The sequence below is a fragment of the Notechis scutatus genome, chromosome 1, assembly GCF_049901735.1.
Source record: "Notechis scutatus isolate UNSWTSFEM ecotype Mainland chromosome 1, rNotScu1.2, whole genome shotgun sequence".
NCBI lineage: Eukaryota > Metazoa > Chordata > Lepidosauria > Squamata > Elapidae > Notechis > Notechis scutatus.
In genome coordinates this window covers 192,675,158-192,700,145 of record NC_142009.1, presented here as the reverse complement: position 1 = coordinate 192,700,145, position 24,988 = coordinate 192,675,158, and the positions used below count along the sequence as shown (strand labels likewise).

Here is a 24,988-nt window from a genome sequence, read left to right as displayed (position 1 = left end):
GGAAACTTCAGACCTCATCAAAATATGCCCCACAAATATTCCTTTTAAAAGTAAGCTAACATTAAGTGACAGTTTTATGTTCTTTCCTTTTGATGCTTCACTTTTCCTCACTCAAAAGAAAGCATTTAGAAGGAGTATATATATTTTTTTTTCCAAAAAATTGGTTAAAAGTATTTTGAAGTTAATCTGGGAAGTGGAGAATCTTATATATTTAAATTTTGAGGCCACCCTACTCCTCCGTGACTCTGGGCAATGTATAGATAAAAGAGAAACAAGACATTGCCGATATAGAGGACAGTGCTGACCTCCATTTCAAGGCTATTGAGCCAGTGTTGTTCAAAGACATTTTCACAGTCATTTGGGCAGCATGACGTCATGGAGCCCTGTTAAACTTCCCATCGAAATGGGACCTATTAATTTACCTGCATTTGCTTTTGAACTGCTAAGTTGGCAAGAGCCAACTCACCCATTGCATGGCACTTGGGTCTTGAACCTGTTTTCCAGCTGACAAGCCCAGTTTTCCAGCTGACAAGCCCAGGGTCTTAACCGCTGAGCCACCTTGCTGCCCTAGAGTATTCTGAAGGGATGTTAATTTTCTCTTTATGAATCCATAAATCCATTTGCACTTTGGGTGGCACAATAAGAAACAAGTGACCAACGATTAGTTGCCTATTTTTTGAAATTTGACTTGGATGTTTGTATAAATTGCAAATATTAGTTGCTTGCTTGCAATCTTTTCCATTCAAGGATTATTGGCTTTTTCATTCTGCCCTTCATCCATTTGTGCCCATAGGACCATGCACATTATAGCATTGGAGGGCATTACAGGGAAGGAGCATCTGTACATATTTCATTCCTCCTGGGTTGTGTTTAGATGGTTTTGTCCTCAATGACCTTATTTTTCATTACAGTTTTCGTTCTGTTATTAAGCCTGTACTGTGAGAAAGGAATGGAAGCCACACTCAAAATCCTTCTGGATTGCAGCAGCATATAGCCTCCAATAAACAAACAAACAAAAGCCAAATAAATATTCATTTCTGTCTCTTTTGCAAAGAGGGGGGCGAGTGGCAGAGCTGTAATAATCTGGCTGCATCACCATTTGTTTATGTACTTAATTTTTATGCTGCTTCTGTAAAACCAACTTTAAATGGCTCACAAGTTCAAAGAAAACTACAAACAATGTAATCGTATAACAAAACATCATACACCTATTCAAAGTGTCCAATTCTCACAAAACACAACACAAAACACAACACAAAACAAAACACATATGGATGCATTCAAATTGGATGTTAGCTTGTCAACTATAAAAAGTCAAATCTGTCATTCCTTCAGTTTGAACTGGATCTTCTGGAACAAACAGTCCTCAACTTCCCACATTTAAAAAAAGGTATACAATTCCTCTCACATATTAGACAAGAAGAGGTAGTCTTGTAGAAGAAATGCCCTTTTCCCCCTTTTTCTTCAAATCATGTAGTCCTACTTTATTTTTTATCTTGGATACATGGGAAAATTTGAAGTGGCTTGACTGTCCAGTTCAGAATTATTATCTATTACCTTCTGGGTCATAAGCAACAATGTATGAATCTACTTTCGTTAGGATAATGACTAATTTCTGATTCTAAAATTCCTTATTCCTTTAACTGATTGTGATTGTGTATGTATACGTGTGTATTCAAGTACTAGTCCCAGAGGTGGTATTCAGCAGGTTCTGACCAGTACTGCAGAACCGGTAGCGGAAATTTTGAGTACTTTGAAGAACTGGCAAATACTATCTCTGACTGGCCCCACCCCCATCTATTCTCTGCCTCCCAAGGATCTTCTTTTGTTGCCCTGCACAGGAGAATGGAGCTGGAAAGCAGGTTAGTGGGGTGGAGAGGGAATGGGGATTTTGCAGTAACTTTCCCCCTGGAGTGGGGTGGGAATGGAGATTTTAAAGTATCCTTCCCCTGCCATTCTCACCAAGCCATGCCACGTCCACCAAGCCACGCCCACAGAACCGGTAGTAAAAAAAATCGAATCCCATCACTGACTAGTCCCTGCAGTTTTCTTGGCAAGGTTTCAGAAATAGTTTCTCTGCCTCTTTTCTAGGGCTGAGTGAGAGTGACTGGCCCAAGGTCACCCAGCTGGCTTTGTATCTAAGGGGAGACTAGAACTCACATTCTCCTGATTTCTAGACTGGTGTCTTAATTCTCTATCTCTACGTATGCTATGTATGTATGCTATGTATGTATGTATGCATGCATGCATGCGTGTATGTATGTATGTATGTATTTTTTGTATGTATGTATGTATGTATGTATGTATGTATGTATCTTTTTTGTTGCAGCTACAACTGTAGCTTTTACAGCTTTTTAATTATTACATGATGGTTTACAGAAAGATGCTTACCATATTTTGTGATTTATTATGATGGTGCTTACTGTATAATATAACCACTATGAGAAGAAGACAGTGTAAATATAATTACTATTATTTAGCAGTTATTATTACTCATGTGTACTCAGCATGGAAAGAATAAATACATTTGATGCCTCCTGAACTAATACAAAAATCACTGCAATAAATATGCTTTTAAAATTATACCCTGTTATGTTTTCTGCTCGTATTCCTTTGATTTTAGCATGTAAAACAGCCAAATGTATCCATAGTGACATGGTGCTAGTAGAGATATCTTTTCTTTATACAATGGATGAGTAAACATGTTCAGTGTAGAAATTATCAACAAAAAAACCTGAGCTTCTTTCAAATAGTTTTTGAAATTGCAGTAATCTCAGCTTGTTTAATATTAAAGATCTGTCTTTTTTTCCAAAGATTCCAGTATGTTTCCCTGTACATGTTAACTAAGGGTATCAAATGGAGAACAATCTGGTTTTTAAATCCCCCAATTTAGTGTTAATATTATTTAGTGGGCTGTTTTTGATGATTCTTCTGCTTCTGATGATTGCTAAATGACATGAATAGAGGGGCTTGGTTTGACTGTCACCATTAGTAAAACGTGTTCAGAAGATCCTCAGTTAGGATCCACGCGTCCAACTCTGAAAGTGTGGCTACAGCTTTGCAGAAAATTTTCATGTCCTTTTAAAACCATGCTGGGTATTTTACTGTAGGAAAGGTGGCAAAAGCGAAAACTGCATGAAAGAATACCACGTGAAAATGTAACCTCGTCTCTAGATGTTGAAATATATGTTGACTTCAAAAGTACATTGGAAACTCTCTATAGTATTGCAGCGATTTCTCCTGAAGCATAGCAAAAACATTAGTCTTGGAATGGAAACCTACTGCTCTTCCCCTCACCTCTTCACATCCTCCTCCCCACGTCTGTTTCCTACTGATAGCTTTTAATATACATCCCCTTAATGTCTTCCAACAGGAAGTAGACATTGAAAGAAGTTTGCCATCACCGGCATTTAAAAATCAGCCTGGGAGCCATTCCATCATTCCTGTGAGAAACCCAGAAGCAAAAGGTGGCAAAACACTTTTTGACAAGATGTCATCAGAAAACGTTCAGAACAACAAAGCTGAAGGTTAGCATCACTGCTTTTTGATCTGATTTCTTTGTTTTCCTACCATATACAAAATAAGAAAGACCGTAAAACAATATGTGGGGATTTTTTTCTTCTTCTTTACCAACAGAGATTCAAAGCAAAATCATGATGCTGATAATATGTGCAAGAGATTTCTGTAAAAATAGTATTAGATGCTCTAAAGCAACTATTTATTTGACATTCTGGTAATTCTGAAAGGTGGCTTTCACAGTGCAAAGGGGTTTCTGTAATAAAGCATAAGCAAGAAAAATAACTTGATATTGTTTTCTTTAAAATTGCTTACCTTGCTTTATGTTAGAATATGTTAATTTCACAGCCAAAAATATTGCAGGTTTTTTTTTTAAAAAAAAAACCATTAGTAATCATCTAACTGCTTTCAGGAAAACCATCGCTGTGAAATAGAAGCTATATTCAGTAAAATAATGAATTGAGCTTTCTAGTTTGGAAAGAGAGCAAAACAAATATTTCTTTTCTTTTTTCAGATGATCACTTGAAAACATATTTAGCAATCTTAAAATTGAATAAGACAGAATGGTGTCATGTTTCAGGAAAACTATTATTCGGGAAACACTTTTATGTATTAACCTTAGGAATATGTTTAAACGTTAATACCTTGTAAGCTTCAAATGGCAGAGTTTTCAATATATTCCCAATTCATACAAAAAAACCAAAATATTTGATGAAACTACGGTTAATATCTAGCAATTCCAAAGTTGTAAGATTGGATTTTAAGGTAATTTAACTTAAAAAACGGCTTTATGTTGGTCAAAACTACCATTACACAGAAGATTTCTCTTCGACTATAAATGTTGCATACATAATTACATAATGAATCCTTCTGAGCAAATGAAATGTACTTTTGGAATCAGATATAAAAATCACAAAAATTTAAATGCCTCATTAATTTAATACAGTATTAAACTGAATTAATTTTAAGAGAGTCGGTGTAGTAGAAACCTAGAGCAACATGATTCCCACCCCCACATAGCCATTCTTACTGAGGGATAATCAAAGCCAACTCCCCATGCAGGGTTATTATAAGGAAAAGTTGGAAGGGAACTGCCTTCAAATATTAAATATATAAATTAATTATTAAACTTCTTCATAATTTAAATACATTGGTGTATTATAAGGCTTCTATATAACGTTATGCTACTTAAATTTCATTAACTGATTGGAGTTATACAATATGTAACAGGCTAATACATGCATTTCAGGAAAAAGTAAACAAGTTGGACTCAAGTCATTGGAAGTTATTCATTTGTTTCTTCTAATGCATTGGTGTATGCTTAATGTATGGCTGAAGATTGCTTGCACCCTAAGCTGGTGGGAAGGAGTCTATGATACATTGGCTTGCAAAGAAGATTCTGGCTGCTACAAGCACACCTTGCATAAAACTGTGGGCTTTAGTGTGACTTGTGGTTTATTGGACAAAAATTGCCAAAATGTATGGGTTTTATTCTTACCAACAGCAAGAAATATTTTGTATGGATATGACTATGGCCCGTAACCTGGCCGATGCTATCGCTTTTATATGAAAAAGCCTTGATTATCCAAAACCATGATGGATGGTAAAGTCAAAATCTTTAGGGCCATAATCATGACACATGGAAGATTGTGAATTAGAATGCATAAGGATCCCCATTAACCCATTTAAATGTGGGCAGTTCAGTTGAGTGCCTCATTGCTATTGACAATAGAAGGCAACTCAATCTCTTGATGTTCTTGATTCTGAGCAGCATCTCACTGTCACCCAGCCATGCAGGTGTCCTTGGTTTGCCAAAGAGCTCTGAGAGACCAAGCAGCAGAAACAATGCCTCAAACACTGGGAAGAAAACTGGGAAGAAAAAGTTGACAAGTGAACCCAACTGAGCTCACATTTGGGCTTTCATTATGGCAATAAGGGAGGCAAGGCATCTCTGGCATCTGTTGATCTTGTTAAAGCCTCAATGCTGTATTGGTGAAGTTTTAAATGAAGACTAGGATGATGTCTGGTCACATTACCTGAGACTACTTTAGGCCTATGTGTTCTATGATGAAGTAAATAGAATGATTTATGCTACTGCCGTAGTGGACTAAAGCCATGCACTCTTGGATTCTGTGTGAGGCTGAAGCATAATGAACTGGATTCAGAAGACTGTCAACCCCACATTTTAGGAACACGGGCATAGCAACCTTGGAAAAGTTGTGATGTGTTTCCTCTTTAAGACAGCATCTCTGTATCTGAACAACTACTCTCAGTTCCAAACCTTCCTTTTTAGGAAAAGGTTGCTTAGACTGTGGGGTCTACTATAGACTTTACTAGAAGTAGGGGACATGTGGAACGGATCTAAGAAAATTTAAAATGGATAAAGGGGACAATTTATTTTCAAGTATTATTTTTGGTGAAAGTGCTTGTGAATAAATTGGAATTAGACAAATGGTCCAGATCTTTATGGGAATGCTTTCTCTTTATTATTAAAGAGTGCAGACAATTGATGACTCTACAAAACAAAAGATAAAGGCAATATGAGCCAGGTTGTGATGCTGCTCATTGCTATAGTGACATGGATTGTGATGTGGGTTGAAACTACAGAATGTCATTAGAGAAGAAAGTGTCAAAGGCACAGGAAGAGGGGAAAAAAGAGGTGAAACAGCCTTTTTTCCTGTCCTATAGACATTTTCCTTTAGGGATTATGACATTATAATGACAACTGGAAAAGCAGTAAGAACGGAGAAGAATTGCTAGAGCAGCCCGTAGAGAAAAGAATTATACTGTATTTGTCTCAGAAAATGTTTCAAGAATTGGGAAATAAATGAGCAGAATCACTTGATACTAAACTGATTAAATAACTGGATGACAAACTGATAGTTTTGAAAAAGAATGATGAAAGAAGGCATTAAGAGAATGACAAGCTCTGTAAAACAAATGGCTGGAGAGGTAAAAACAAGTTAATGACAATATGGAAATTTTTAGTAAGACAGAAGTTAGAGAACTAGATCATCTAACTTTATTGGAAGTGAGAGAGAAGGAAATTTGCTTGAAACTTAGAGCATCCCAATGAATTCTGATGAAAACATTGTTAAAGCCCTCGCAATTTCTTTTAATTGGGGAGAAAGAAGATATGAGGTGGAAATGGATAACATTTATGGACTAAATTCTAGATTTTCTACTACAAGAAATGTTCCAAAGAATGTTTTGGTGTACTTTGTTGGGAAGAAGGAAATGGATCAAGTTTCACAGCAATATTTTATTACGTGATTGAAGATTGACAACACAGATATAATTGTTCTTAAATAAATTATTGTTAGAATTTTGCATAAGGGAAAAAAGGGGATTGATTATTGTAGCAACAAAAAGGATAATTAATCAAAATAGTGGCATTTTGTAATTATTGCATGAACTGCAATATAACAGAGAGAAACAGTAAGAATTTGTAGTACACAACGAGCCCCTTTTGAATAATGAGAAATGAACAAAAAGCAGTATATGATTATGTGTGTAATTGCTTGCAAAGCCATTTTTCTTCAGTAATTTTCATTGATACACCAGGAAACACATTTGTCACCAACCTGATTCTTGCTAAAGTTAGGAGTTACAGAGTTTTTGCTACTGCAGTAGCATTATCTGGAATTGCAGCAACATTGACGCCTGGTGGTAGGATAACACATTCAAATATCTCTCAAAATGAACGAAAATGCTCTTTGCAACATCTATTAAAAACTCAAGCTCTGCAAATTTTCTTCAACGTGCTGGGATTATTATCTGGTATGAAAGTCCCATGATTAGGAGGGAGAGCTTTAAAGCCACAGATTAGACTCTTCACAATATCATCAGTGCTACCTGGTATGATTAATGAAATGTCTGCAATAAATATAGTCTTAATAAAACTATATACACACATGTAAATATGTATGTGTACTGTATATGTGTGTGTACACGGACACCATTATCATTCTCTTATATAAATACAAAGGTAGGAGGAGTAGATTCAAAACTTACATGGGGCTAATTTGTTATGTGTCTCCAAGAAGTATTTGTAGAATACTGAACAAAAGAGTATAAGAGATAATGATCAAAATTTGTAAGTGTGGCTTTATAGGGGGCAAGGGATGTGCAAATCAGATTTTTACTTTTCAACCTGTGTATATGAAAACATACTGTATATTACTACAAATAGGCTTGAATTGCGGAGCTGAAGGTTGACTGTTGAATATGATAAGAGTGGAATATGATATAAATAAAAAATGTACAGGACTAAATGGAGGGCTTAGTAAGTAGTTGAACACAGAGCAGAGTGTAAAACAAGGAGCTGAAATGCCCTGGATGTTTCTTGTATATATGGATAAAGGTATAAGGAATATTTGTGGTGATCTTAGAACTGTGTTGGTTGGAGATATGCATGTTTATACAAATGATACTATGTTGGTAATCGGGAAGCTGAATGATTTTCAGCAAATAGATTGTATGATGTAATAAAAATATAGTTCTGAATATGACTGTATCAAGTTCTCGTGTCTATGAATTACACGTAATTTACAAAATCTAGAGCAAATAGATGAATGTTGATAGAATGTTTACAAAAAATGGATAGAGAAAGTTTAAGACATGCCCCTGTTGATAGAAAAAGTAGTGGTTATGTTGGAAGGAATGAAACAGAAATAGCTACATATACAAGCCTGCTGTTGCTCATTTGTTACATGGAAATGAGAGTTGTTTATATCATGAGAAACATAGAAACACATTAGATATTGTGAGAATGGGATACTACAGAGGCTTATGTGGTAAAATAAGAAACAGTAGAGATGGTGATAGGGTCAGGAATGAATGGGTCCTGAAGGAATGTAGATTGAATGCAAAATAATGAGGTGGTTGGTTCACAGCGAGAAGGAATAAAGATCAAATAACTACAAAAATGTAAAAGTTTAAAGGGATTGGATCAAAAGGAAGATGAAGACCAATAAAGTTGTGGGATAGAACTGATATGGTCTTCAAAAAAAGAGAGATGAGAAGTTTAAAAACTTTGAAGGAGATGCTGGAAAGGCCGATTAGCAAAGATAAAAACAAACAGAGAGGTATTCTGAATGGTGCTGGCATAATTAATTATTGCAACATTTCCTTTTCCTTTCCCATCCTTGTAATTACCTGGTTTATGGTTTCTTTTCCCGTTTCCATGCTTTTTATTATAAAATTACCTGCCCCAAGAAGGAATAAGGTGATGAGTATGTATCCGTTACATACTGCACAGAGATGAATGTTACAATTTATGAATACGATGAGCTGTTTGACAGTTTTCATTTTCTGAGAGATCAATTGAAATTAAAGATGATTGTTGTTCCTTCCATCATCCCAGGCTGTACCGAGTCCACGAGAAAAATCTAATAATTTGGGGGACCTGTTTATCTTGCATAACCACAGGAAGGCACCATGCTGTGGCTTTTAAGCATGGGTTTTGAAGTGAAAGAAAAGCCGCACGGCATATGGCAGTTCCTCTAAATTAAATGGTATAGCAGTTCCCAGGTCATGGTGAATCAGTCAGGTGAAATGACTGCTGCATGCTGAACAGGCCTGAACTGCAGGAAAAACAAAGAATCTTCTGAAGCTGTCAGGCGTTTTGACCTTAAGCAGCTTCTATTCCTCATTCATTGTGACACTTCACAGTGGAGCTTGGAACAGTCACAGCAGTTCCTTATCAGGCAGCCCAGTTTGCTTCCTGCTTTTTTGCCAGGCAGCTGGTCAAGGTTGATGGCCTGGAGACAAGAAGATGACTCAGTCGGCAGTTAAGCCGAGAGAAGCCATCTATGAACAACTTAGTACTTTAACTAGAAATTGCATACAAATGTGCATTTTCAAGTGGGAAGGTTCTATTATCATGCTGAGAAGTAACTTTGGGAAGAGATGGTTTTCTGTTAATAAGCAGCAGGAGAGAGGGGTATACTTGATTTCTCACATTTATGATTTCTGCCTGTCTCTCAATGTTTACCCCATTACTTCCTTGACAGTGGGTTCATCCATCCATCCATCCATCCATCCATCCATCCATTCATTCATCCATTCATTCATTCATGCATGCATGCATCCATACATCCATGCATCCATACATCCATACATCCATACATCCATACATCCATTCAATCAACCAACCAACCAATCAATCAATCAATCAATCTGTATAGCCATCCATCTCACATATGTGACTCTGGGCAGCTCACTATAGTTCAAAGCAACAAGAACAATGAACAATATAAATAGAAACAGCAAACACACAACCATACTAAAACCCTTATAAAACCTCAATACAAAACACCCAGCAAGTGAATATTGTACAAGCAATGTATCCCATTCAGTATAACTCTTGAAAAGGCTCAGCACTATCACTGGACTTCCAAACATAGCAACAGAACCAGATCTTCAGGTCCTTCCTAATGACCAAAAGAGTAAGAACCTATCTAAGATCTGCTCAAATTGTAACACTTGTGTTGTATGCCATCTTACCATAATAGCAGACTTGGAAAGGACCTTGGAGATCTTCTAGTCCAACCCACTTCTCAAGCATGAGACTTATACCAAGGGTCTTCAGACTTGGCAAGTTTAAGACTTGTCGACTTCAACTCCCAGAATTCCTGAGCTAATATGACTGGAGGAGGAATTCTGGGAGTTGAAGTCCACAAGTCTTAAAGCTGTCAAGTTTGAAGAGCCCTGCCTTATACCATTCCAGACAAATGGCTGTCCAGTTTCTCCTTAAAAGCCTCCAACGATGGAGCACCCACCACTTAATTATTCTCACTGTTAGGAATTTTTTTCCTCAGTTCTAGGTTGCTTCTCTCCTTAAATAGTTTCCATTCATTGGTTCTTGTCTTGCCTTCTGGCGCTTTGGAGAATAGCTTGATTCCCTCTTCTTTGTGGCAGCCTCTCAAATATTGGCTCACTGCTATCAAGTCACCCCTAGTCCTTCTTTTCATTACACAAAAACAAACCCAATTCTGGCAACGATTCTTCATATGTTTTAGTCTTAATCTTAATCTCTAGGAAAGAGGGAAATCATTTGGCATGGATTACATTAACATGGCTTCCATCAACTTTTGAACTATCACTTTGATTAGTTGGATTTTGTCTTGCCTCAATCAGTTTAATTGATTATTACAAACAGCCAAGTATGGGAGAAGCTGATGTAGTTTCAGGACAAAAGACTAAAACAAGTTCATAAGCAACAGTAGAAACAAAACAAAGTATTTGCAAAGTCTGAGCATTATTAAATGACTAAGTGGACACATCCTGATAGTTTTCTGGAGCAACAATATAAAAATGACTTGTCATTGCTGCCTTCTGGAACATTTTTGTAATTTCTCAGTCCAGCCTATGGGATTCCCCAGAAGTCTTCCTTGTAAATTCTAGCCAGTGCCGACTTGCTTAGCTTTCTAGCACAGATAAGGTGGGCCAGGGGCTGCCATTTTCTGACAGTAAATTGTATGATTCTCATGGAAAAGAGGAGGACAGGGCTTAGTCCCACTTTCAGCTTCAACACATAACTCTTGTATGTTAAGTCTACATATGAAGAAAAAAATTCCCTGCATAACTGGAAGGTATGATTGTGAGAAAAAGGCAATTAAATCTACACTATAGTTGGGGAGGAAATGAAATCTGCTACAGATTTCAGTCTGAGTAAATTGGATGCAATACATTAAAATGGATGTAGGTGTTGTTTGGCAACAATAAGCAGAGCATGGTACCACACATACAGTGGTGGGATTCAATTTTTTTTACTACCGGTTCTGTGGGCTCGGTGGGTGTGGCAGGGAAGGACTGATCCCCATTCCCTCCTCACCCCACTAAGCTGCTGAGCTCTGTTCTCCTGCAGGGCAACAAAGAAGACCCAGCCGAACAGCTGGGATTCCCTCTTCTTTGTGGCAGCCTCTCAAATATTGGCTCACTGCTTTCAAGTCACCCCTAGTCCTTCTTTTCATTACACAAAACAAACCCAATTCTGGCAACGATTCTTCATATATTTTAGTCTTAATCTTAATCTCTAGGAAAGAGGGAAATCATTTGGCATGGATTACATTAACATGGCTTCGGTCTTCCGGTTTGTCGGCTTCGCGAGCGGCAGGGATTTGCGAAGCTGCGCGATCCCTGCCGCGCTAGCCGTTTTTTGGGCTCCGATCCGGACGGGTACGGAGCTAGGCTGCCTGCAGGGCAGCTGAAGGTAGGGGATCCGGAGAGGGGTTTGGGGTGTTGCAGACCCCCTCCCGGCCGGCAGAACCCCCTTTTCCCAGGACGGTGCAGCGGCGGTCCGTAATGGCCGCCACAAAGAAGCGGCAGCCGGGTAAGAATGCGCAGGAGGAAGTGGAGAAAGTGCTTGAAAGGAGAAAGTTTTTCTTGGTTCCTAGGACTCTAAGACATATTTAACAAAATTCCTGAAAAGTCTGACTTTCTGAATGATACCTTCGAGAAGAGGAAAAAAGCGGCAGTTTGATGGTGCTGAAAGGATAGCTTACCCTCTTTTTCTCACGGAATAAAAAGTGAATATTAAGAAACCTATTTTTTTTTAGGTGAAAACTGGCTCTAAGCGATGAGTGGGAAAAGAGAGGACTAAAAAAAAAATATTTGTATGCTAAGACTTTGTTGGAGGAGATGCCTTAAGGATTGAAAGACTAAAATATATTGCAATAAGATTTTAAGAAATAGATTTGGACTTTCTTTTTTTCCGATTGATACTACCCTAGGAGGAGAGAGTGGGAACTCTGTCTTGGTTTGGACTGATTGATAACTTTGGGATTGTTTTATTTTTCCTTTGGAATATTTTGGTTGTTGTAAGAGAAAAGAAAAGAAAATATTTATAATGGCTCCTTCTATTGAGGAACTGAGAAGGGACTATGAGCAAGCAAAAAAAATGGTAAAGCTGGTTTGAAAGAAGCCTGCCTTTTTTTGGAAATGGCGCTCATTAACTATCAACAAACATTGCAACAGATGAAGACAGCAGAAGAAGAAGAAGGAGAGGAAGCCATCTTTAATAAATCTCAGAACTCACCAAGAGGGAAGGAAGAGGAAAGGAAGAGAAATAAAGGACTTAAGATTTAAAAAATATTTAAGAAAGGGAAAAATAAGGTGCAAAATCAATATAATGATGGTAAACAAAAGGGAAGAGGAATACGACAGAGAAGGGAAGCCAGTAAGGCAGAGGCTAGAAGAAGGGGGGTAGAAAGGTTTGTTGGGAGAAGAAAGAAAGGGAAAAGGTGGAGAAAAGCTACAAAGTTTTGAAATTAAATGGGAAAAAAGGAATCTTTTTTAGGGATAAAGGATGTATAATTTCTGCAAAGAGATTTTGCAAGGTACATAAGATGATATTGTAGTATTGTATTAGAAATAGAAAACTTAAATGGCTTAAGAGTTGATAAGAGATTAAAATGTTGAAATGTTAATAATGATTGGTTTTATAATTTAATAATATGAGGGGAGATTTAGAATATTGAGCTTTAATTAAAGAGTTTAATAAGATTATAGTATCGATGTTATTATAAAATTTTTATTATAGTATTTGTTTTTAATATTTAGATTTATTGTTTAACTATGTATTTAATTATTCTGGATGTATTATTCAGTTAGAATGTACCAAGCAAAATCGGATTGGGTATTAGGTGTTATTTTAAAGATTAACTTGATTAATTTAGTGGGGAGATAGAAAGGCATCACACTCTGATTAGTGATTTCAGGAGAAATTTCTTTTTTTTTTTATAAGGAATGAGACAAAGGTACAATAAAGAATGGACAAAAGATACAAATATAATGACTCAAATTAAGATGATTAATTAAGATAGAATTAAAAAGAGTGAAATATGGGGAGAAGTTAATATAGAAGACTTAGAATGGTAAATAAAATAAGTAATGATATGTAAAATGAGCATGAATACAATTGAAGTCCATGAAGAAAGAGATACCTGGGTCCAAGTTACTTTCCAAAAAGATCTTTTTTTATGTTTTGTGTGTTGTATATATATGTTTTTTGGGGGGGAGAGAATTAATGAAACCTTGCAGAAATATAGAATGAGAATAATGGTAACTAAGTCAGAAAGAAATAGATGAAATAATAATAATAAAATGGAATAAGAGTAAAGAGAAATAAAGAGAAAATGGATAAGAGGTTTTTGTATGTTTATATGGAAATGGTTTAAAATAGAATTATAGTTCATCTGACTTGTTAAATTTATAATGGAAAAAGGTTCAAATATGTAATGGATAATGATGACTTGTGTGTTTTGAAAATTAATAAAACTTGTTTTAAAAAAAAACATGGCTTCCATCAACTTTTGAACTATCACTTTGATTAGTTGGATTTTGTCTTGCCTCAATCAGTTTAATTGATTATTACAAACAGCTAAGTATGGGAGAAGTTGATGTAGTTTCAGGACAAAAGACTAAAACAAGTTCATAAGCAACAGTAGAAACAAAACAAAGTATTTGCAAAGTCTGAGCATTGTTAAATGACTAAGTGGACACATCCTGATAGTTTTCTGGAGCAACAATATAAAAATGACTTGTCATTGCTGCCTTCTGGAACATTTTTGTAATTTCTCAGTCCAGCCTATGGGATTCCCGAGAAGTCTTCCTTGTAAATTCTAGCCAGTGCCGACTTGCTTAGCTTTCTAGCACAGATAAGGTGGGCCGGGGGCTGCCATTTTCTGACAGTAAATTGTATGATTCTCATGGAAAAGAGGAGGACAGGGCTTAGTCCCACTTTCAGCTTCAACACATAACTCTTGTATGTTAAGTCTACATATGAAGAAAAAAATTCCCTGCATAACTGGAAGGTATGATTGTGAGAAAAAGGCAATTAAATCTGCACTATAGTTGGGGAGGAAATGAAATCTGCTACAGATTTCAGTCTGAGTAAATTGGATGCAATACATTAAAATGGATGTGGGTGTTGTTTGGCAACAATAAGCAGAGTATGGTACCACACATACAGTGGTGGGATTCATTTTTTTTTTTTACTACCGGTTCTGTGGGCATGGCATGGTGGGTGTGGCAGGGGAAGGATACTGCAAAATCCCCATTCCCTCCTCACCCCACTAAGCTGCTTTCCAGCTCTGTTCTCCTGTGCAGGGCAACAAAAGAAGACCCAGCCGAACAGCTGGGACTCAGGAAGCAGAGAATAGATGGGGACAGGGCCAGTCAGACGTGGTATTTGCTGGTATTCCGAACTACTCAAAATTTCCACTACTGGTTCTCCAGAACTGGTCAGAACCTGCTGAATACCACCTCTGCGCATATAATTTTGGGGAAGTTATTTTGAAAAAAAAATGATTTTGGAAAGTCTGCATATAAAATGTGATTTTTAGCATAGTTACACATTTTAGGGGGTGTATTTATTTGAAAAAGATAAAGATTTGTGAAAGTTTTATATAAAAGTCCTCATATTAGGAAAAATAGAAGCAAGACTAAATACATTTTTTCCAGCATTTTTTAAAGGTAGAGAGAATACAATGATATAGAAAATTCTATGACATTGACATAGACTGGATTTAGATCCCCGCCCACAACTAGAGAGTGAAAACATGGAGCTGAGGACAGCAGTCATTCATACTTGCCTCCGATTAGGTGAAATGGATCTTTTCAGCATGTGTGAACTTCACTGCATCACATTTTACAGGTTCAAATAACAGCAAAATGAGATTTAACAAATCTTTTGATTTGGTCTGTTTGTGCCCACGGACGGAAACTCCAGTGCAACCTTATTCTGTCATTCCCAAGAGAAAAGCTGCCTTTCATCATTCTTTTGTGACATAAATCCATAGAAGTGTAGGTGGTTTGAGAAAAGAATAAGCAGATTGCTGTCATAGAACTAAAATCTTACACTTTGTGCATAAACCAAAATAGTATACTCCTCAGTTGTATGAACAGATTTTTCAAGATTTCAGTAAGGGAAAATGAATGTTCCTGAGACATATGCTCTTAAGGAGAGCATTGCCTTGTTTTTCACAATTAAAATTCATAAATCAGGATCCTGAACAAGTCCAACAAATTCACTCATATTATAATGATTAAGTTGTCTCACTAGTTCAGGAACAATCAAAACATTTTAGCCGAATGATTTCACATGATATAGCATAAGGTCTGAAATGCAATTTAATAACAGTTCATTTTTCTTTCCATGACATACCAAACTGGACAGTTAAATCATGTTGAGAATATTTTGACATGTGTATTATTCATATCCATTTCTGAAAAAGTTACTGTGAAACTATTGTCACAGGGCTAAATTTTTCTTCCAGATTTCCCTCGTTAGCTATAATGAATCAAAATTGATAGATTAGTCTGTTCATAACTACAAGAGAGTAAGTTATTGTATTTGTTCCAAAGTGACATTTCTTGGAATTTTATTGTTTCGGGATTTTTTTTTTCTTTTCTTTTTTGCTGCAATGACCTTGCAGTGAGATGGATGGCAAATTTAATAAATAAATAAATATATAAAAATAAAAATAAAAACACATTAGTGTAGGATAGGCAAAAGTTATAGGTAAATCTACTGGTTGATGACTAGTTTAAGGCTTGCAATAAATTAAGGTGATATATGACTCCAAATTTTTCAGCCATAGTAGCAGCAACCACAAAAGACCTACCTCCATCCCTAAACTTCTGTTAGAATGAACAAAGTTAGTGATAATTAAGGATCAATGTTGTGTAGCAAAAATCTGTGACTAAAACAGGTAACTTTCCTTCTAAAGGTAAATATTTTTGCACAAGGTTCTAGTTGGTAGATCTCATAGCCCTGATTAAAACAAGGTAGGCTAGTCTGAACATTAACAGCAGTTCTAAGCCTGGCATCTAGGTAAATTTGTGGAATTGCATATAGATTTGCAAATATCAAATTCCCCAAATATTCACGTATATTACTGGCAAGGCTTATAGAAAAATTGTGATGCAGATTAGCTTTATCAGCAGAGTTTGAATGTACTCAGTGATTATACAGCTATCCTGAAATACATATGGAAAAAGTCAGAATGCAGGAAACAGCCAGGATTTTCTCTTATTTCTATATTACAATTTCTTGTTTATTTCTTTACTACTTAAGGTGTCAGGATTCATCTCTAGTAGAAGAACAACAAAGTAAAGAGGAAGGACACTTTCTCCTTCCTATATAATATTAAATTTTTCATTGAACCATTGATATTGAAACTGGATAATAAACCTGGGGAAAATGAAAACAAAAACAAAAACAGAATATTGGTTGCTGGAGTCCAAACAAAGGAAAGACTAAAAGTATTTTTCCTTATCCTGAAGCGTCTCAGATGCATTGGATGAGATGTCTCTGGAGATTCTCAATTCTTCAGGTCACAGATACTGTCACAGATCAATCATCCTTTGGGACATTGGATAAGATGATGTATCATCCCTAGCCAAAATGAGGAGAGAGGAGCTAAATTGGTTAAGCGAAGAGATGAATTGTGGTAACAAATTATGCATGCTGTGTAAAAAAAAAAAAAAGGTACATTTGTCCTTCCAAAACTTGAGATTTACCAGTGAAATGGATTATTTAAAAGTTTGAGATATTCTTCATTTGTGGAATTAATTAAATAAGATGGGATTGCTTCCCTTGAAGGCCCTGAAAAAATTGGAGAGATGCACCAACAAGAGTCTCTTCATGGCTAAAACTCATCCCAATATCTCTAACTGAACCAATATCTCTAATCCCATATGCAAGAGCAGTATCTTCCCAGAGAACTGACTGCAGGTGGCCTTTCTAAATTAATTGGGAGTTTTGTAAAAATTTAACTCCACTTTAGAAAGAAAGATGCACCATGTCCTGTTTTATTGATGCAGGAAGTTGGAGAACTCGCATCCATTAATCTCCATTTTAAACAATCTAGCCAATGCAGAGGTTATGGTTGCCTATAACAACTTGGGAAATTCCGTTTAATGTTCTGCTACTAAAATACTTTTCATGTCTTTCCCCATTTAAGAGTTAAATGGGGATAGGCTCTGTACCTATCCGTCACCACAAAACAATGTGGGCAAGTTATTTGCTGTTCCTGTTGACAATCTCTATCCTGCCTCTCTTAGCCCTTTCAGCATACTGCCAGATTCAGGGAAAGCATCCATCAGTCAGGCTCTGCAGTAAGTATGGGAAGCATCGCTCTGTGCTGCTTGTCCCACTCCCCCACCATTACTCTAACTGGACATCTCCCAAGCTATTATAATGTGAAATAAAGACATCAGGGCAGAAATAGCTCCAGAGGGCAGCGAGGCGGATCCTGTCCTGATTGAGACAACCAGCTAGGTCCTATAAAATGGGAGAACTAAAACTATTGAGTGTTAGGTTAGAGGATTCTTACTGCTTGTGATTAGTAGTAGTTGGGAGAGCAACTGAAACTGAAGAATATGAACTCAACTGAAAGAATGGGGGGAAATGGCATATAAGCAGACAAAGCTTAACATCACTATGCTCAATCTTTTCTGGATAGTGCAATCAAGAAAAGCTGGGGTGGGAAGTGTTAAGGCAAAGGTAGACTTAAGAATACAGAATATGGAATTGCGGGGACCTTTCACAGTTACTGCACAAACTGTGGATAACAGCTATGGCCAAGAAGGCCTTTGTATAGTTCCATTTGGTGCTCTACTTGCACCCTTTCTAGATTGTGGCACCCTCCAGTCAAGGCCTTGCCAACTGTTGGATCCACCACTGCAGTGCACTCTACATGGGGCTGCCCTTGGAAAGCACTCAAAATCTTTGTCTGGACCAGAATAAGCAGCATGAGTGGTGGTGGACCTGTCTCAGCATGCTCAGATGGCGCCCCTGCTTCATGAGCTGTACAGGTGTCCAGTGTGTTTTTCAAGATGCTTTATCGGGCTGGTTATCACCTGTAAAGTTCTAAATGGTGTGGGGACATGGTTTCCATGGTTTCTACCCACAAGAGCCAACAGACTGGGTGCACTGTGAGTTAAATAGTGCCATCTTTGGGGCGGAATGGGACAATTCAGCATGGCCATCTCGCCACGGCCAACTCACTGTAAAACAATTTCATGTGGGATAATTCCACGCAATAAATATTATCCCCCAATTATTTCCATTGACAAAGATGAAAATAATGTCAAAGAAACAGTGGTGGATAACATTTATCATGGTGAGTTATCCTGTATGGAATTGTCCACAGTGAGTTGTCTCCTAGCAAGTTATCACATGGCAAGTTGGCCACAGCGGATTGGCCGCCGAGGACCTAGGAAACATTCACTAGCTTTTGCTGAGACTGAACTGTCCAACTGCCAAACTAAAAGCCATTAAGGAAGTTGGCTTTACATAAAGCAGTATGCATGAATGCGCTCCAGCTCTGAAATATTGTTTAATAATCATAAACATTCGTTTTTATTATCTTCCCAATGCCTTGTGAATTAAGCTGGCTCAGATGTTCCTTTTTGTTTAAAGGCTTCCTGGGAAAATCAGCTTACATATTAGTTTAAGCTTCCCACTAAACTACTCTCCTTTTTGTGGAAATGAAATTCTTTAGAACTACTTGGCCATATTAAAGCCTCACTAATGCTCATTAATTTCAGAATTTCATGAGAGAGAGGGAGAGGCAGAGGCAGAGATTGATTCATGTTTTGATATTAATACAGTTAATGATGCACATCAAAGGAATAAAATCCAAATAAAATTGTACTACAGATGTAAATGAAGATTCGTCATAGAGTATCATTTTCTTCTCTGGAACACAAAACAACTACATGTTGCAGTAGAAATGATTTGGCCTTACTAATCTTAAGCAATGCGGTTGTGGTTTTTCGTGACTAGAAATCTTTCAGGCAGTTTTAAAAGTAAATTGCAAACAGGTGCAAACATGGAAGGGACTAGAAAATAAGAAACTCAATCAAATTGAATTTGATTAGCTTGTCATTAATTTTGCACATTATTAAAATTTTTGCACATTTCCTGGGTGGCTGGGTGAGTGACCAGATAACTCCTAAATCCTCTTGCATCACTACACTGGTGGGGAAATGTTATATTGACAGGGCACTAGTTTTGTACCAGTGTGATGCCAGAAGAGAGAGGGAAAACCTATGGCTGGATAATTTGAGGTTAGTCTCAAAGATAGGACTGAAAATATTATAGACAAAACAATCAGTGAGAACAAAAATAAACAAAGGCAAATAAACATCCTACTTTTTCTTAGATCCTTTACAGAATTCCCACCTCAGGATTTCTTTTATTTTTTTTATTAGGAAAGATTCTCCAAGCATATTGCAAGGTTCATAGGAAAAGAGATTAATGGCCAGAATTTTCAAATGGTGGACAGAAAAGTCCAGCTCTTCCTTCTCATCAGTGGTAATAATGTCCAACATGATGGACTGGGCAGAAAAAGATCACAAAATCACATCCTGTACATCAGTGAATAAATGGAGAATCTTTGATTGTCAGACATACTGTTTTCCTGTTGCCATGACTGAGTATTCATTTGAAAACCAAAGAATAGACCAGAAAGGGCCCGTATATTTCCAGCATACCTTTGACATGGTAGAACATTGACTATTTGATGAGAATTTCCAAGTGTAGGAAGTTCAAGAGGTAGACGGTCCTGGTAATTGGCATTTCTTCACTGGATCACTGAAGAATCAATTACACACCACCTTGTTCATACTCCTTCAGGCAAGGTATGCATAAGCAAAGTTGTTTTTTCCCCCTGAACATTGTGCACATCGTATGAAATTCTACAGCAGCTATAGCAGTGAGGAATCGTGCTGTGTTCCCATCAGGCTGCCTCTGTGCATCTTCAGGAGCTCATGGCAGAGAATTATGAAATGGGCATACTTCTTCTCAGCATGGAAATCCATCAATGAGGTCCTCATTGTTCTTTCATTTCCCATGCAGGTTTCAAAGGCTCCACAAGTACTTTCATTCTCTTTCCTCTGATGCAACTCCGCTTGCTCCAGAAAGCTGACGCTGCTGATAAACAATAAAGACAGACAATAAACAATTCAATTCTTTAAGAAGGAATGATTTTTTTAAAAAAAAAATCCCCAATGTTTTATATATGTTTGCCATAACCATTTTTTTTTAAACTTTGAGGAGAATTCCACTGTTGAAATCTTCGGATGACTCTAGCTGGAGCCATGTAATTCAACAATCTTTCGCCTAGGGGAAAGCAGAGCAGAGAAAGAGAAAATGGGAATAAAGAGGGAATCTCTTTGTGATTAATAGGATGAAAAATATCAAGTTGATGCTTCTGAGGATATAGCTACAGCCCAAAGGTGCTTTTTCAATAGGCAACTGTACTTTCTGTTTTTTCTTTGAAGACACTTTGCTTCTCATCCAAGAAGCTTCTTCAGTTGAGAATCTCCACTGACCTATACCTATAGCATTTACATACTCAGATATTCAGAAGTGCTCACAAAACACAAATGTAGAAGGAGAATGTATACAAAACCATTTTTTAAAGATTGCTGGGAAATGTGTTAATTAAAACAGCACTCAAAAATATGAATTTTGAGAAAGCATGTGGTGGTGCAGTGGTTTGAATGCGGTATTGCAAGCTAACTCTACCCACTGCCTGGAGTTTGATCCTCATCAGCTCAAGGTTGATTCAGCCTTTCATCCTTCCAAGTTTGGTAAAATGAGAACCCAAATTGTTGGGGGCAATATGCTGACTCCATAAACCACTTAGAGAGGGCTGTAAAAGTACTGTGAAGTGGTATATAAGTCTAAGTGCTATTGCTATTGCTTTGTGCAACTGCTGGTGAATTTTCACGCTGTATTTTGAGTTTTCAGCCTTCATTATATACTTGTTGCTTCTGATATACAACTAATACAGAGACAGGATTTGTGTAATTGATGGGTAGCAGCAAAGAATGTTGTGGGAGTGATTGGGTTGACACATTAAATTTTGCTTCTTGTGCTCTTGGCCTAGTATTGATTCCGTGATGATTATGCCAGTGGTAGCAATGGGATAGTAACTGCCTCGCATATCAAGACTGTAGGATTGACCTGTAATTTAGACAATTTAAATGCTGTCAGTAACTATTAATTAGTCATTACCACTGACTAATCTTGTTCCTTGTTAACCAGAATTATGGTTCGGGAAGATAATGCATTTTTAGCACAGGAAATGAAACTAAAGTGGGAACAGCACATTCTCATCTAATAAAAACAAGAAATGAATGTTGTTAGCTGTGCACTTACAAAGGAAGTTAAGGCTAGGATTCAGGAGGAAAAATATCCACCCTAAGCTATGTAGAACCATGGCTTCCAGCAACCTTGAAATTATTTGAAGTATTAAAAGTAAAACAGAGGCAGTTAAGTAGAAGTAGTTTCTGGTAGATCAGCACAATTTAAACAATGTGAATAATTGCATGCAGATGAGTTCACCTTGTACTTACATTGCTTTATAACAATGTCACCCCCAAATTATTGCTCATTTATAGCACTTTATGTGTGCCAGAGGACTTGGATTCTTACACCTATTGAAGGAAATTTATTTCTGCAACATTTAATTCCATGCATTTCTTTTATCTGACAAGCATTTTAAGAACTGATATCAGCTGCCATGTTTTCTCCTTGACGCTTTTTAAAATTAGAGTATTTTTTTTTAATGATCTTGCCTGATATACAGTATTATGTACATCATACACAGACAGATTGCTTTTCAGATTATTTTATTTTACAGTTTTGCAACAGATAGATTTATTCATTTAGAGTTTGGTCAATTTTATTCATGTACTGTACAATTATCAAAGTACAAACCTCTGAGTATAAGAAAAGTAGAATGAGACTGGTTCTGGTTTAACACATCCGGAGTACAGATCTATGTTATACATAGTGTTATAGTTCTCACTCCATAAATATGTGAAAAAACTGTCATTGTCCTTTCATTGCAGACTTTAATTGCCTCAAGCAAAACTGAGAGATGTAAATGTATGTAACCTATCTTTGATACTGTTTGGGTCAGGTACATTCATTGCTAAAGGTCATATTGTGTATATTCATGGTTAGATTATGAATTTGCAAAGAGTAATACAAAGAACAACTAAAGAAAAATCAACCGTCTACTGCTTCTACACCCTTCTGAACACTCGTACACAAATAGTCTCTGGATTATATATTTAATTGTGGCCATGGCCAAATAAATTAAAAGCTTAGTGGTTGTTAGGAATACTGGGACTACAATAATTTTGTCCAACAATAGCAATAGCACTTGGACTTATATACTTTACAGCCCTCTCTAAGCAGTTTACAGAGTCAGCATATTGCCCCCAACAATCTGGGTCCTCATTTTACTGACCTCAGAAAGATGGGAGGCTGAGTCAACCTTGAGCCTGGTGAGATTCGAACTGCCAAATTGCAGGCAGCCGGCAATCAGCAGAAGTAGCCTGCAGTACTGCACTCTAATCACTGTGCCATCATGGCTCATCAAAAATAGATTTAGAAGGCAACTAAGTAATTCTACTGGGCTTCCCAATGCTCTAAATCAGAGGTCTCAAACGCAAGGCCCATGGGATGCTTAAAACTGGCCCATGGGGATGGCTTGTAAATATCTAAGGATCGGCCCGTGGTGCCTCTGCCAGCCAAAACAGGCTGCTTTTAGCCAGAAGAGTGCTGCAGGAGGCCATGGAAGCAGAAAATGGATTGTGTGGTGGCCACCTGGGGTCTCCACACAGCCCGTTTTCAGCCAGCCGAGTGCTCAGGGAGGACTGGCTTCAACTGGATTACAATTATGTTGCCTCAAGTAAATGCCTGATCTGGGTAGAAAACAAGCAACATCATATGTTAATACTACAGTTTAATGCCTTTACATACTGTAGGTCCATTTAATCTACAATCAACAGGCCCATCTATTCAGTATTCTGTATTCCATATTCTGTATTCTATTCTATATTCTATTCTGTATCTGTAATTGACAGCCATTTCTATTTACTATCCTGGAAATTTATCTCTGCTGTTAAGATCTTGCATTATTATGCTATTTTTGCTATTGTATTTTTATTATTAGTCGAATAATAAAAACACAACAGTATAAATAGTTTTCTGTCTGAAAAGCAATTTACTATTAAACATGGGTATAAATTTAGAAATAAAAGGTTTCGTAGAGTATGAAGAATAAGTAATAAATGCTTGCCAGTAATATTTGGTAAAAGAGATAGGAAAATGGTTATAGTAAAGGACTGTGGAAAGAAAGAAGAGAATGGGAAAAAATGCCTTTTGAACCTGTGTCAAACGCCCACCATGGCCACACCCAACTCCAGCCACCACCACCCGGCCCTCTGAGGTCAAACACATCCCTGATGCGACCCTCAGTGAAATCAAGATTGACACCCCTGCTCTAAATTGTCTGCCTAACCAATCATAATTTCAAAAACATCAATTCATGTATGAAGCCTAACCCTCTTCTGCAAGGTCTTACAACTTTGTAGATCATGCAGTGCTACCTATGGAACCAGATTTAACAAGGAATTGACTATGAAGAGAGACTACTCCTTGGGTAAATAAGGCAACAAAAATTGCAATTGCAAAATTGCAAAATTGAGATTCTCTGCTCAAGGAACCAGAACAGTAATTGTAGGAAAATATATTAGATAAGATTTCTTGATCTCTTGAGGAAAGTTAAATCTTGGTCAATCTTAGAGATGACAACATTATGCAAGAGGTAATTAGGGGTTATGCAGGGAGGCTACAAATGCCCATGGCTTTGTATCAGGAGGGATCCATGTTGCCTTGGAAAGGAAGCCAGCTAGACTTCACAGCACACTTTATATGTATTTTATTATTGCATTTTCTTTTATCTATTTTATCCTGGATTTAGATCCTGATCAATTTTATTGTGGTTTTAAGACTAATAAATAAATAAGCTATCTACCCAGACAGATGCATAGCACTCAATGGGCAAAAGAGGATAACTGCATGAAGAATGCCCCAAGTGGCTTTTTTATTTTATTCTCTGTTGCATGTTTACAGAGAGAAGAGATTAAAGAGCTTTCTTTTGCACAAGGAGATCCCCCTAGTTCAAAAGAACTGCAAGATTGTAGCTTCTCTCGAATGAGAAGAAAAATGGTAGTTTTATTCGTTGCTATCTTGCCCATCTTTCTGCAAGGGAGGCCCCCAATATTATTTTGAAATAAGATGTATCTCCAAGTGAAGCACATCTGCCATGATGTTTATTGAAGTAGGAATGTATAGGTGAATTGTATAAAGTATGTGTGTTCTCTTGCATTATTTATTTATTAAATTTATATGGCGCCCATCTCGCTGTTAAGGCTGCTCTGGGCAGACATGATTACCTATGCAGATTTTATGATGACTCCTTTCTACTGGAGCTAGAAATAATCTTTCTAATCACTCTGGAATCAGTTGCTTCTTCTCCTCAATGACTGGGTTTTAGGTTGACCTTTTAGGTAAACATTTGATCCTAAATCACACGTGCATGATTGCTAGCCATTTATTGCATGGGCATTGCCTCCCAATCAATTCCCTATAGCACAA

The 24,988-nt window shown here is 37.1% G+C and overlaps 1 protein-coding gene across 1 annotated transcript in view; it reads left to right on the top strand.

The window, feature by feature from the left end:
• Nucleotides 1–24,988, top strand: part of XIRP2 (xin actin binding repeat containing 2) — a 217,862-nt gene that overhangs the window by 73,852 nt on the left and 119,022 nt on the right. Inside the window, exon 2 of the mRNA XM_087949789.1 lies at nt 3,374–3,527. Within this exon, the coding sequence (XP_087805915.1) occupies nt 3,374–3,527 (154 nt within the window). The remainder of the gene's footprint in view (nt 1–3,373; nt 3,528–24,988) is intronic.